The 14,737-nt window shown below is 45.6% G+C and overlaps 1 protein-coding gene across 8 annotated transcripts in view; it reads right to left on the bottom strand.

The window, feature by feature from the left end:
• Nucleotides 1-6,326: 6,326 nt before the first annotated feature.
• Nucleotides 6,327-14,737, bottom strand: part of GTF2IRD1 (GTF2I repeat domain containing 1) — a 61,354-nt gene continuing 52,943 nt past the window's right edge. For 6 of the 8 annotated variants that reach the window (XM_088066102.1, XM_088066105.1, XM_088066103.1 and 3 more), the window contains 6 exons: nt 13,790-13,837; nt 9,889-9,966; nt 8,694-8,886; nt 8,193-8,230; nt 7,346-7,482; nt 6,327-6,580 (listed from right to left, as the gene is read on the bottom strand). In XM_088066102.1, the coding sequence (XP_087922228.1) occupies nt 6,506-6,580; nt 7,346-7,482; nt 8,193-8,230; nt 8,694-8,886; nt 9,889-9,966; nt 13,790-13,837 (569 nt within the window). In that variant the 3' untranslated portion in view covers nt 6,327-6,505. The remainder of the gene's footprint in view (nt 6,581-7,345; nt 7,483-8,192; nt 8,231-8,693; nt 8,887-9,888; nt 9,967-13,789; nt 13,838-14,737) is intronic. The other 2 variants (XM_014254879.2, XM_088066104.1) reach the window with 2 other exon arrangements.

Raw genomic sequence — 14,737 nt, 5'->3', positions numbered from 1 at the left:
TTCTTGGGAACACCCTTTATATACCATTCTTGCCACATGGATTCACGCATATTCAAACTTTTCCAGGAAATGTTTTGCATGGCCACTCCTTGGATCCTCCTTTTTAGAGCATGCGCGTTTCTTGACTTTGTGGATTTAATTCCTTTCTTATCATCTTTTAATTTGGGCTTGGGCTTCTTCCAGGGTTGACCTGGAGGGCAGCACTGAGCCCTGGCTGGAGCTGCATGGGAGCTCCCAGGGCAGCCAAGCCTTGCCACAAACGGGATGGAGCCTCTCTCAACCCTCGAGCCTCCATTCTATAGCCTTGGATAAGCAACTTGCTTTAAGCTGTGTAGGCTACAAAGACCTACAGGTAATGTCTGTGGAGCCATGCCTGCTTCGTGCACTGCTGGAAGGGTCTGGATACTGCAGGAAGGAGTGGGTTGTAATGAACACTGGAAAACAGTCCAAAACTTGGTTGCAGATAAGATAAAGTCTTACTTTGGCAACAGCTGAACTCTTCAAAAATATAAATAAACGTTTAAAAAGAAAAAATAAAAATGAAAAAGCTACCCAAAGAAGGAAACAAGGCCTCACTCTTGACTGCATTATTATTTTCCTAGCCTTTCCCTAGTGTTAGGGGAAGTAGGATCCTGTGAAGGCACCCTCTAGTTGTGCTGCCCTCCGAGCTGCATCTCACAACCTGGGATTGCTCTGGAAGGCGATGCAAAGGGATTCCTCAAAAATGCATTCAGGCTTCTGAATAAAAGCACAGATGCTGTTTATGCTGTTCTTTAGCATCTCGGTGCGCTATATTTTTTTTTTTTTAATTATTTGAATCAAAGCTCTCATTCTTTAATTAAACTTCATTTAGTTGCCATCTGCCTGGGATCAAAATGGCTTCATGTTTTGCAACTCTTAATGAGGATTGTTATTGGATTTGTAAACACATAAACACCACCCCCAGCCCCCTCCAAAACACCAAAGAGTTTGAAAAGTAATAAATGAGAAACATGACTCAAGCATTAAGATCTGCATCTTCACTCATCTAATTGCAATTGTCAGGAAAATTAATCCACAAACACCAGGGATTTATGTCCAAAAAGGAGACAGAGGAGTCTATAACTTTATTTGAATAAAGAGAGAGGCCATGGGGCATTTCCCCTGGCATCTCTCAAATTTTTGGAGGAAGCAGCCTCCTTTTTATCTTAATTTCCTGACCGCATGTCCCTCTCTCTTTCCCCATTGGAAAGGGGATTTATCCCCTTATTAAACTTTTAAAAATTCTAAAGAGTGAACTCTGTCTAAAGGAGATAATTTAATATCTGCACTGGGTCTGGCCCTTATTCTTGCCAAAATTAATGGCAAAAGCCACAACCATGACATCTTAATTTCTCTTACCAGCTTCAAAAGGTGTTTCTTTATCTCTCAATTCATCTACTTGTCCTGAATTCTCAGAGTGACAGGGGGTACGGAGATCTCACTGAAGTTTCAAGGCAGCCATAATTACTTGAAGGATCCTCCTGCAAAATGAGTTCCCATATCCAGGTCCACTGCCTTCACAATCCCATATAAAATCATTTATTAACTGATCAAATAGTTCCTGAAGTGATTAGAAACTCATCTGGCCACCCTGCCAGCTGGCATACCACTACCACTATCTAGGCCCTCTTGCCTAGCGCATCTTAGCAAAATACACTCGATATCCCTGGAAAAGACACATATTCCAAGGTTGTTTCCCCTGCCTTCCCCTGCAGTCCAGGTTAACTTTAGCCAGGCAGCCCTCAATAGATCCTTTTGCTAAAACTCAAAGCAGTTATTGAGAGTCCCAAGGACTTTCCCCATGGAGCCGTCTCAATATTTTTAGACTCAAAGTTCTTGGTATCTACTCTTTACTGTCCTTTGTAAATCAATTCCCCCATCTTTTTTCTGCTTTACCACCTTTAATAATCTCAACTCTTCTGGTGGAAAAAACACCACCACCTCCACCACCACTTCCTCCTTTCCCCTGCAACAGCCGCACCACAGGGAGCAAAGGGAGGATCCCCAGGACCTCTGGCAAAAATGCTGCTTCTTGAACATCTCCATTGACCAGTTTATTACCTATTGTCTCTGCTGAGCCCTCTGCCTGATGGCCCTTAACAGCTCTTACTCTCCCTTACTTACCTCTTCTGGGAAATTCACCACCTCCAACAAGTGAGTAATGGAGCTCTCATGAATGGATATTTCCCCTGCAAGTTAACAACCTTCTTTCCCCCAACTTTCCAAACTCACATACTACCCCAGATGCATCCATAAGACCATTAGCCACATCATTTCCCAGTAAAGAGACAAAACAAGTCAGACAAAAATCAAACTCAATAATATGTAGGATGCTTTAACTAATATTTGATCTCCCACCAAGTCGCTCAAATTGAGAACACAATCAAATTACAAACACTAAACTGAAAATGCAAGCACTCATGGTGGCACTTTCATTTTCAGGTTTGAATACACGTAGATCCCACAAACTCACACCTCTCTGCTCATCCATTCTCTGCCCACTCTCTGCCTCTTTGTGCTTCATATTACAGCGAGTATTCTGTGGTGCTACTCCTTCCGGTGGTCGTGGGCAGGGGTCTTTGTGATGAAGTAAGAAGTCTTCTTCAGGTGTTCCCTGTTTGACCTCTGGGTAGACACAGTGGAGGTTTGCCTAACTCCCAAATCAGTTTGTCCTGGCCAAAACCAGGAGCCTGCTTTTTTTGCTGACTTTTTAAACCACAGGTTCTGCTTTGTTGGGTTTTCACAATAGTTAAGTCCTGCTTTACTGATGTTGTGAATTCATGTTGTAAATATTGGCTTTTCACAATTATTCTGATAAATATATATTATTTGCTTTCACTATATTCTTTTCTCTCTTAGCAAGTTATAGGCTTAGATAGGAATTCTGAATGGTAAGGATATGTTTCATCCGGACAAGGCAAGACAATGGGAGGATCAAGCTGTGGAAAACAGGCTGTTATCAGCAGCAGGAAATGGAGAGCAAACTGTTATCAAAAAGCCGGTACCAGGACGTGGGCAGGGGGGAAAGATAAGCTCAGCTGCCCTCAGAAGAAGGATGAGGGGCCCAGACCCTTATCAACAACTGACCATCTGCAGAAAAAAGGAAACCAGACTCCAAAAGAATGCTGACCAGCTAGAATAATGATGACCAGCAAAAAAATTATGCTGACCAGCAGAAAATGAGACTGTGCAAGAGCATGATCCAAGAAGGCGGAACCAGGGAGGGGACATGCTTGAATATGCATTAACCCCTCACAGCAAGGATGGGATAAAAGGGGTATCCATGGGATACCAGGTGTGTTCCTGGCAAGGCGCCAGGGCACCCGGCCGTTTTAACCCTTTGCTTTATTTCTTATGTCTCCTAATTGTCTTTTATTTATATTAAATTCTTTTTATAATTTATTAAGTGAATCTCGTTTTTAAGACTGAGTTTTTATAATATACATCTTATCTTTATGGCCTTTACCTAGCAACTAAATTTCTATATGTTCTGTTACAAGTTGTTTCTACTTAACCAGTTACATTCTTACATGTGTTGTTATAAATTGATTTTCTACTTCTACAAATTTGCTAAATAAACTAGATATCTGTTTCCCCTCCACCTGCTTAAGGGCATTATATACTTTCAGAGTTTTCATATACATACATGTTTCTTATATAATCTCTGCCCTCGAACTGTTTTCCTTATCTTCGAGGCAGGGGTGTTTGACATTCCTAGAAAAGGGAAAAGAAACAAACTGCCTCACAAAATATGCCTGTGTGAAACAATTAATTAAAGTAACTTACTCAGGTTGAGTTTTAGCTTTTATTCTATGAAGTGCTTGTTGCACCACTTCTGTTGTTTCACATTTCACAGGTCTTCAGTGAGGTTTCCTCTTGAGAATGAGGGACTCATTCCTTTTATAATGGAGGGGCTCCCATTCAGCAGATAATCACATTATACACAAAACCCATGTGTAGAAACACTCTACCACTGCAGGATCAAGATTAGGGAAACTGTGAGAATTACAGCTGAGGGAAACCAGTGATAAAGTGCAATCCATCATTTTTTCAAAGTAGGTCAGCATTTCTGGGTCACAATGTTACTGTTAAGCTTTGATTCATTCTTTCTACTTCTCCACTTAGCAAGTCTCACTTCACCTCAACTGTTTTATTTGGCCTTTACCCTATTTTAGCAATGAAATGTGAAACTCTGTCTGATGCCATTCCCACTGGCAGTCCAGACATCAGGATAATTTCTTTGAACAAAATCTTTACCATCTTGCCAGCTTTGTTGGTGTGACAAGGAAAAGCTTCTGGCCATCCTGAAAAAGTATCTACTGGTACCCATTTTGTGGAGGAAGCTCTGCAAAGTCTATTTGCCAATAGTCTCCTGGACAATTTCCTTTCTAGACACAGTCCCAAGTGTAGGCTGCCTAATTTGATGTACTTTCTTCTTTAAACAGGTTTGTTTGTTTAAACACTTAACAATGCTCTTAGATTACAGATACAGCCTTCCTGAACTGCCTACCATAAATACCTCCTTCAACTTGTAATTTTACACCAAAGTTCAGAGACTAAAGATTGTCTGAGTCAGTCTGTGTCAATTAGTGGAATTCCTATGGAATTTATGGTCCCCCCCCATTGCTTCTTTCACCTCTCCATATCTGGCCTTATCTATTTCTTCTTCCAATTCCACATGCACTTTCTTTGTACGCCCACGCTCCCCTTTCTCTATTCAGTCTCTCCTGATACACAAATAAATCAGTGTACTCTATCTTCCTGTATTCGATACATTTACCAATACTTGCAGGCAAAACAACATCTTTTGAGTGTTTTTTTTTATCCTTTTAGCACCATGCACATATTTCTCCTGCAACTCAGAATTATTCTGCAAATCAAAAAAATGAATCAACATACAACTCCATTCCACTCCTTTTTGATGCATCTGTTATCAGAACCCAGCAGCCTTGAGACACAGCCAGGGGGCCCTGGAGGTGCCAGGTGGATGCAGAGCTGCCCAGCTAAGCAGATGAAGCAGGGCACAAACTGTCCTTCAGTGAGTGGGGCTCAGGGGCAAAGCTCATGGATCAGAAAGCTTAGGGAAGAAAACTTGAGCCCAGTGTTTTGACTCAGCCCGTGCCATAGTGGCACAAGCCAGCCTTCCCCTGCCCCATCTTGCTCACCAGGCTCTGAGCTGGGGGTGCTGGTGGGGGAAGAGTCTCCTTGCTCTGTTTCCAAACCCCCCATCATTTACAGCCTTCATGATTACATTCAGCTCTCTGAACTGAATCATTAGTCCCCAGCACAGTTCCCATGCCCTAATTTAACTCCAATGCTTGCACTCACCTCTGCCTTCTGGCAGCATCATCAGGGGTGCAGAACAGGGGCTCAGGGGGACCTTATTACTTTCAACCACCTGAAAGGATGTTGTAGCCAGGTTCTTGCTACAGCCACCTGAAAGGATGCTGTAGCCAGGCAGGCAGCAGTCTCCTCTCACACGTAACAAGTGATAGAATGAGAGGAAATGGCCTCAAGTTTTGCCAGGGGATGTGTAGATTTGGTATTAGAGAAAATGTCTTCAACAAGAGGGAGGTCAGGCATTGAAATAAATTGTCCAGGAAAGTGCAAGCATCACCATCACCCTGCCACCATTCAAGAAACATGTGGATGTGGTCCTTAGGTGTGTGTTTTAGTGGTGAACGTGGCAGTGCTGGGTTAAGGGCTAGACTCAATCTTCCAGATCCCTTCCAAATTAAACAATTCCATGATTCTATTGTGGGAGCTTCCTCCCTCAAAAGGCATCAAAGCCTCCCATAAAATCATAGAATGATAATCATTAAGCCATAAACTGTGAAGGGCTTGAGTGGCTGAAAATTTTTCCTGGTTCAGATGCTAGTTAAATGCACACAATCTAATCCTTCTGTGCCTTTCCAAGTCTGGGATGGCAGGAGGCTCAACACAGGAGGGCCTGGGGGGATCTCACCTCTTGGGGGGCCTGAAACACCCTTCCCCCTTAATCCAAATGCACTTTGGCTTCGGAGCCAACAGAGCTCATGGGTGACTGATGCTTGGGAGGGCTGGTTCCCTCTGTCACTGCAGTTCAGTACCGCTCCTCTGGCAGCTCTGTACATACATCTTTGCACCTTTGAGCTAAACTAAATGAAGCATTAAAACATTTCAGACCTCTTGGCTTCAGGCACTGGTGACACTGAGGATTTACTGAGCAGCAAAAATCCAACAAAGTCTGCCCAAGGGGTGCCCTTCTGCCCTTATCCTTACCCATAAATATTATTTATCAATACTATATATAATAAAATAAGTACTTTTAAGAGCAAGGCAACACTTTTTATTTTTATTTAAAAAGGCCTTGATGGCAGGAATATAGTGTAAAAATCATTGGAAAAACTAAAAGGCATCGATACATATTGGAATATACACTTTTTACATAAATTACATTTATTTATTTTTTCTTTCATTTGAGGTTCTTATTTGATATTGAGGTCTAATAGTTAATAGGTCCTGGGATCTGGACGTTTAGACCACCATAGTCTAACATGTACATGTTCATGGGCCATTGCTGAAAAAGAGGGAGAGAAAAAGAAGGCAAAAGTCTCTGTTAGGACACGACACAAAACCACGCATACATCAAATCTCTGACATGTTCCAACAACTGGCTGTTGCTCCCATTTTCCAAGTAAGAGAAAAGAACCAACCCCAAACCAAAACACCACTAGCAAACTTGACAAAAACCCTTTTAAGTTTATATTTCTCTTATGCATTTCTGGGGAGTTTTATTTGGTATCATCCGCAAGCGAAACCAAGCCCTGAAGGAGTGCAGTTGTATGCATCTCCCTGACTTTCATCTCCTATTTTTCCCATGTTGTGGCATTCTAGAGCTCTGCATTGCTCCCAGAACTGAGCTAGAGGTACATCCAGCACAGCTTGGACCATGGGGAACCACCATGTTCTGCTGAGAGGCACCACAGATTGAGGTGATGTCACCAGCACTCGCGTTTTAACCCACTGGGCTAGAGGGATTTGCTTCAGCCTGTCTCATATGCAGCACCCACTAAAGCTCAGCACCCCCAAGGCACACTGCAGGAATGCAGGAGAAGCCCAGGGGCTGTCAGACACTTCTGCTCTGCTGACCTCCTCCAGGCAAACCCTGCATAAAAAGACAGCCCCACAGGTGTGTCCCCTCCTTCACCAAACCTGCTTGTGCCATTTTACATCATACTTTATCAGGTAGAGGGAGGTGGTGACAGCTCGAGGAGAACAGAGCAGCATCCTGAAGCAGAAAGATAGGTAGGCAGTAACCCCCCTAATATCTGGAAGGCTTTACCACAAGTGAGATCTGATTTGTTGATGATGTAGACTCCATATTGGAAGAAGAGGAAGAGGAAGAAGAGGAAGAGGAAGATACCGAGTTCCCTTCGGAGATCCTCTTCCGCTTCCGTTTGGGAACACTGATGTCTTTCTCTGCAAGGAGAGAGGGAAGGCATGAGGTGTCTGAGCCCTGAGAGTGGGCCCTAAACAGGGGACTCATCTTGCCACTGTGACCTTGCCTTCCACAGAGCATCCCCCTGCAGTGATTTGCTGCCACTGGTGACACCGGCTTGGCCTCCACGACGTGGCACAGAGCTGTCAGCTCTCCTCACACTGCAGGCATGCTCTTGCTTGCCAGATCTCTCTTCTCTATTCATCCACCTCTTTTCATAAAACTTATAGGATTGTAGTTGTCTCTAGGACTGCTAATTCTGACATGTTTGGTTAAAACTGCCTGAGATTTATTGGGATGATGGGACAGAGAGAGAAACACATTCCCAGTAATGATGGAAACTGGTGCCTTAGAAATCCAACTGCTAAACAATGGCTCAAATTAAGGGCTTTAACCAGGGAATAATTTGCTCATGGTGAGTAAATTGCTAATAGGAGAGGGATATTCACATCCTCCAGAACATGGAAGTTTGTGCTGAACAACCCAGTCTTCCCACAGCTCACAGAAATGGAACCCTCCAACAGGATAGTTTACTCTGGAACAGATGCTGAGCCTAACTTTTTGTAGGTAGGATCTTCTCCCCATCCTGCCCTGGGGACATGGGAGGTTCAAATGCCACCTCACAAATCCCCTCCATATTCTCTCCCACAGTGCCAGGAAAGCCACGGTTATGTCCCAGCCCTTCCCTTACCTGTTTGTTTGGCCTCGGTGCAGATTTCAGCAAATGGCCTGTGGAGGAGACAAGGGATGAGTCAGTTGTTTCACCCTGTGTGCCTGCCTGTGCCGGGACACAGCCCATATCCTGACCCTGAGCTGACTCCTCCAACACCCCTTTGTGTGCAGAGGGGACTAGGAGCATCCCCAGTGCATCCTGGAGAGAAGCAACCTGAAAGAACTCAGCTGGGTCTCTGAGTTTCCAGCCCCCTGTGTCATTTCCCTTCCCAGCATCATCATCCCAAATTGCACAAGAAAGAGGGTACAAATTTGCCCTGCTAACCCTTCACTGTGCCCACCCACGGGCAAGTACCTCCCTGTGGCACAGGACAGTGGATGCCAGGGGTGGAGCACGTCCTCCACGGGTACGTGGTGGCTCCGGTGGTCTAATGCCGAGTTGCTCTGCTTATGGCTGAAGAAGCAAACACAACACTTATCAAACAGAAACCTCCCCCATCGCAAAGCTTGGAAAACTTACTGGAGCTGGTTTATAACCACTATTCGGATGCTCTCCCGCGCCTTCAGGATCTTCTCCAGCCGATGAATGTCATAGGTGTTGGGGTTTCTGAAAGGGATATCGTCCGGCAGCCCAGTAACCTCCACAGAGTCAGGACTGTCCCTGATGAGTTTATAGGGCACCATGACAGGCCGGTTCAAGCCCAGAGCCTCTCCTGTAATGGCAGAACAGAGGACAGCACAACAGCTTTACCCTACAGGGCTCCAGAACCAACTAACTGAAGGACCAAGAGCCCTGGGGGACTTTGGGATGCCGTGGCTGCTACAATGCCCAACCTTTGCTGCAGCCACGTCCCACACAGCCATTTTACATGTACCTGTCCAATTTATTGTCTGCTCTGTTAGTCTCCATTTAGAATTCTGCCAGGAGCCTCAGGTGAGTTCAGAGCACGCACACTGCCGTGCTTGCCCAAGCCCATGGCTGGAACAGCAGCAGCAGCATGCAAGACAGCCCAGGACAGAGGGGAAATGGAAGAACTTGCCCGTTTCCTCTTGCCTCTGTATGTCAGCAGGTCTGGGGGTCACTGAGGTGAAGATCAAAGCCATCCTTGTCACCACATCACATCACTCCTGCCCTTTTCTTGAATCCATTTATCTCTCTGGCCTCCACAACATCCAATGGCAGTTTTACACCTCAATTTAATTCCTTGCTCCATTAAAAGCCCTTCCTTCTGTACAATTAAACCTGCTGCTCACCTGTCTGAGTACCCCTTCATTTCCTGCTCACTGGGGAGCAGAGAACATCCCTCACTCCTGTGCTGTTTCTGACTGTAAGAGCTTGGTCCCACCTTGCATGTCTGCAGCCCCAAAGCCTGAAGCTGTTAGTGACCACACAGCCACATTGTTAGCTTTCCTCGCAGAGAGTTTGTCCCACTAAAGGCCGATATCAGACTGAACAAATCCTGCTACTGTGCTGCATTTTGCCATCCCCCTTCCCCTCTCCAAGGATGAGTTGTCACCAAGAAGGTAATGGTCCCACCTGCCAAGAGTGAGACACAGGGACATCCCTGGGGACAGAGCAGCAGGACAATATCCGTGCTGCAGCAGCTGCCATGTGCTTGGGCTATAAATAGAGTCCTTTGTGGAAATAATTTTAACTGTGGCTGCTCTCAGCAAAACCAACCTCACCCTATGATGCATACAAGCAGAAAACTCACCGTATTTTTCATTGAAAAGCTCTTTCACTTGCTCTCGGAGAATCACCTTCTCTCCAAGCCTGTTGGCATCGTCCTCATCTGCAAAAACAAGAACAGAGGTGAACTTAACTTGTTTCCTTCTGAGTCCCTGGAAAAACAATCTCACTGACAAAATGCAGGACAGTATCCCTGTCCCTGTGCCCCAGCATGGCCTGGGGACACCTCAGAGGTGCTGCTCTGTGCCTGCATCCTGTGACACCTTTCAGAGCTGCTCTAAAATGCTGCCAGATCTCCATCTGCCATGTGCTGCCACAGCTAAGAGCATTTTATATCTACTTTGAGGGGCTGTAAACAACTAGAAAAAATGCAAAGCAATGAAGACTCAAGCCCTCGGTGCCATGAATGCTCCCACAAGTGACATCAAGGAACGAGAGAGCACTTTTATGGCTAAGCTCCTAAGTGAAGTATTGTTTTATAATATGGCATATAATCTGCTTGGCTTTACTAGCTTTTAAAATTATCCTCATTGCGCTAAACAGTTTCTCATTCTCTCATTTCAAACGATGTTCCAAAGTCAATAGATTTTTAAACTCAGCTATTTAGCGCCCTCAGGAGGCTCCAGAAGAAATGACTGGGGTCATGATCCTAACCCTAACCTGTCCCTTTCGATGCCTTTTTTCTCCCACAGGTATAAAGTACCAAGTGAACACACCTTATCTGCCTCTTGCTGTGGTCTCCAGCTCCCAGCAAGCTGGGATGCACAGTGCAGGGCCAGCTCACTGGGGTGCACTCCCCACCTTCTCTCCTCCCTAAGAAAACCCTCACTGCACCCAGAGCAGGCACTGGCACCCAGGCTGGCAATGCACTGGGTAAAAATAATGGAATCACTGAATGGTTTGGGTTGAAAGGACCTTCTGTTACGGTCAGGGACACCTTCCACTAGACCAGGTTGTTCCAAGCACTCTCAAACTTGAACTTGAATACTTCCAGGAATGGGGCAGCCACAGCTGCTCTGGGCAACCTGTGCCAGAGTGTCACCACCCTCACAGGGAAGGAATTCTTCCCAGGATCCCATCTAACCCTGTCCTCTGGCAGTGTGAAGCCATTCCCCTTTGTCCTTTTACTCCAGGCTCTTGTCCAAAGTCTCTCTCCAGCTCTCTTGGTGCCTCTTTGGACACTGGAGGGGGCTCTAAGGTCTCCCCAGAGCCTTCTGCAGGTAAACACCTCCAGCTGTCCCAGCCTGGCTCCAGAGCAGGAGTACTCCAGCTCTTGAGTAAGTCTGTAGCCTCCTTTGGACTCATTCCAACACGTTCAGGTCTCTTTTTGCTGGAGGCCTCAGCCAGATGCAGGTGGGCTCTCACAGGAGCAGACAGCTATTCATCCAAGGTGATCCCTGCAAACCTTGGCATGAGGGATCAAGGCATCCTCTGCTCCCAAGCTACAGCTATTTAGTTTCATTTTGACCAACCACATGATTATGATTTTTTATTATTTTGAGCAATCATATGATTTTTGCTTTGGTTTCAAGCAAACACATGGCTGGAAGTTTTGTTTTAAATGCAAGGTGAAAATCTCCCTGCATGGGACTGAGGCTCAGCACTCCAGGCAGAAAGATCCCCATCCCACATCTCAGCCACTCTGCTGCTGTGGGTGCTGGAGAAAAGCTGGCAAGCTCAAACCTCTGCACCCTGCTAGTGTAGGGTACAGCCTCAAAAAAGCCTCTTCTCCACCTGGAAAATAATTGCTTTGCCTGGATATTACACACACACACACAAAAAAAACCAACCAAACCAACAAAAAAACTCCAAGAACTTTCTGCAAAGAAAGCTCAGGGGCAAGTTGTGCTTCAAATCCAGAAATGGCAACAAAGCAGCTTGAATGGCATGGAGAAAAACATAAATACAACAGATGAAGGTTTCTAAGTGATGCCTTGCGATGCCACCCTGGAGGCCACAGCAGACCAGAGGGCACAGCCCTGTGGGCTCCCTCTGTGACTTCCTTGTCATCAATGCTCAGTTTCTGGGCTGTACATACGTACCCGTGTGGATGTGTAGATGGTAGCAGACAAAGACACACCAAAATTCAGTGTTCTCACTCATTTAATTCTCTGGGACTGAAAAGCGCAGCAGGTCTTTCCTTTCTGCTCAAGTGACCTGAGTGCAAGAAACAAGATCCCAAGGGATCTTGTTTTTTCCACCTTGAGGTGGGCACTACTCCCAAATTCCCATTCAAGGACACAAACAAATGTCATGAAAATCCTGGAACTGAGCATGCATAACAGTGAAGCCAAAGAGGAGCCCCTGGCCAGTGGCACTGCTTCCCAGGGACTTACCCCTCTGTGCCCAGGCAAGAGGGATCTCCATCTCCCTTTGACTTTACCCATTTGGGTTTGGGAATTAATCAGCTCAAGGAGTAAACTGAAGGAAGGAGTGAATCAAGGAAGCCACTAGCGCTCCTGAAATGTGCCGAGTCTTTCCCACAACACAGATTTATCCATGCTGCTGGCTTCAGGTCTGTTATTTTTTTTTTTTTCATTAAAATAGTAGCTAGTTGATTAACCTTTTTTTTCCTCAATTCTGCTCGCCTAAAGTAACATCTCTGCACTCCACAGGCACTTACAAGTGGTCACATTTTTAAAGCAACACTTACTTTTTTTTCTATAGGACTTGTCAGAGCTTAACATTTCTTTGAGAGACACCAAGCTACTTTTAGTAATTATTAGAACTGAGGTTTAGGTGTCTGCTGTTGGGCAATAGAATCCAAACCACTGCTTATTCTTCTAGTGACTCAAAAAAACCCCACAAAACCAAATCCAAGGAATCCCATGGATAAATAATGGTTCTGTCCGTATTCATGATGTCATGTGTAGGACCTTGATCTCAGTGGTGAAGCCACAGCACAGTTGGGCAGGATACCCAATGGAGCCTTCTTCCTTCCCATGCCTGTACCACCTGTACCCTCAAACGCTGCTCAAGGGGATGTCTGTCCTCTGCTCGGCCACTGCTCGGGGAGTAACAACCTCCTGTTACCCGAAGACTTGTTGGGAAGAGTGTTTCATCAGGAAAACTGTCCCTGCCCAACACATCCCACTGAGAATATGGCTCAGATCCCTTCTGCAGGCAATCCCAGACTCATCAAAGAGATACTCAGCCAGCAGGCTGAGGGCAGACTCCCTACAGCAGCCTGGGATCTGGCCCTGAATCCTAAGAGGATTCTTTTCCAGCTTCCATGGTTGCAATTCAGTTACACCCCTGTGTAAATCCAGAATAAACATGATGCCTTTACTGAAGCTATTCTGCAGTAACTCAGGTTTAAATGCACTTTGAATTAGCTTAACATATTTATATTTTCAAAGTGAAGCTATAAACTTGTGGGAGCAGCAATTAACACCCAGACCCACAGCCAAAATCCCTGCCTCCCACTGAGGCTGGATCTGCTGTAGCTGTGCCACAGGCACAGGCAGGTGAGCTTTTCCTTCCTCCTGCACATCCCTCTGTATCTTACACCCCTGGAGCCTTTGTGGCTACACACCAACCCTGACCCAGAGTATGTGCTAAAGCAAAGCAAAAAAAAACCCAACCCAAATCCTTGGAAGCTCTCCTTATGAATGGCAAGTGGATTTGTAACAAATTAATTGCTGGGACACATGGATGAAGGATGAGAAGAACACAGCAGGTTTGTTTGGCTGGAGTGATGGCATCGATGCTCAGGGACTACAGCAACGGTGCTTAGAAATGCAGAAAGGATTAGTAACAACAATAAAACACTGCATCATTCAGTTCTGGATAGCACAGAGAAACAGAGCAGTGGGGATAAAACAATACCTGAAATTTGGTGGGTTTAGACATTTTCATTCCCATATTAAAACACAAGTGCATTTCTTGTCTGCTACCATCTACGATGCATCAACTGAGCTACGTACCATTCAAAGCAGCATAGGCTTTTTCCAAAGATGTTATCCGTCTAGGGGCTACAGCGCAAGTTAATGGAAGACAAAAAAACAAAAGAGAAAGAAAAAGAGATCCATGAGTGCTGAAGCTTGGTTTCTTGGTCACAAAATAAAAGCAAAACCCAGGATTAAAATTCCTCAGGTCCCTTGTCACAGAGACATTTTGGTAGCTAATTACTGCTGGGCAAGTTATTTACTGGTGAGCTGGGCTCTCCACCTCATTCCAGGACCTGCTTTGCTGGAATGTGCTTGAGCCTGAAAGCATCCCTTTGGCTATGCCACTCTCCTGAGCAGCTCAAGGTCCACATGTGCATAAGGATGCATGGCAGCATTTATGGCATGTGCCAGAGCAGCAGCAGCTGTGTTGCACAGCTGTTCCAGTGCCAGAGGAGAAAAATATTATCTCAAGTTAAAGCAGATGAAAAGCAAACAGGGAAATTGTGTCAGTTCTGCATCAACAGGAGAAACAGGAGAGAAAGGAATCCCTAAGGAGAGGGTGGTGCTTGCCACTGACTCCAAAGTGATGAGCGACATAAAAAGAAATTAACTTCTTGTGGCAGAACAGCAGGGATGGGACTATGGCCAGGAATCTGCATGATGGGCAAAAGGAGGAACAAAGTGGCTCATCCTGCTGAAGTCACAGCCACAGGGAGAACTGGTGGGGAGGTCAGGGCTGCAGCACCAGGGCAAGGAAAGGGCTCAGAGGGGAGGCTCCTGATGCCAAACTGCAGTGACCTGACACCAGCTGAAGGGGACTTGGGAGACAGCAGGAGCGTGTGTCCAAATTCCCTAAGCAGAGGCATAAACAATCTGAAGTAGCTCAAAATACGTGCTCCCCATTTCAAGCAGGCTGAGGAAAGCAGCCACTGCAGCACAGAGCTCTGCTGATGCCCTGCATGAGGGAGGAGAGCCCTTTGGTTC

Source organism: Pseudopodoces humilis, chromosome 23 (assembly GCF_049639895.1).
Source record: "Pseudopodoces humilis isolate 2021_Gansu_Grassland_sample_001 chromosome 23, ASM4963989v1, whole genome shotgun sequence".
Taxonomy (NCBI): domain Eukaryota; kingdom Metazoa; phylum Chordata; class Aves; order Passeriformes; family Paridae; genus Pseudopodoces; species Pseudopodoces humilis.
The sequence above is the reverse complement of the archived record's forward strand: the minus strand, read 5'-3'. Positions and strand labels throughout refer to the sequence as shown.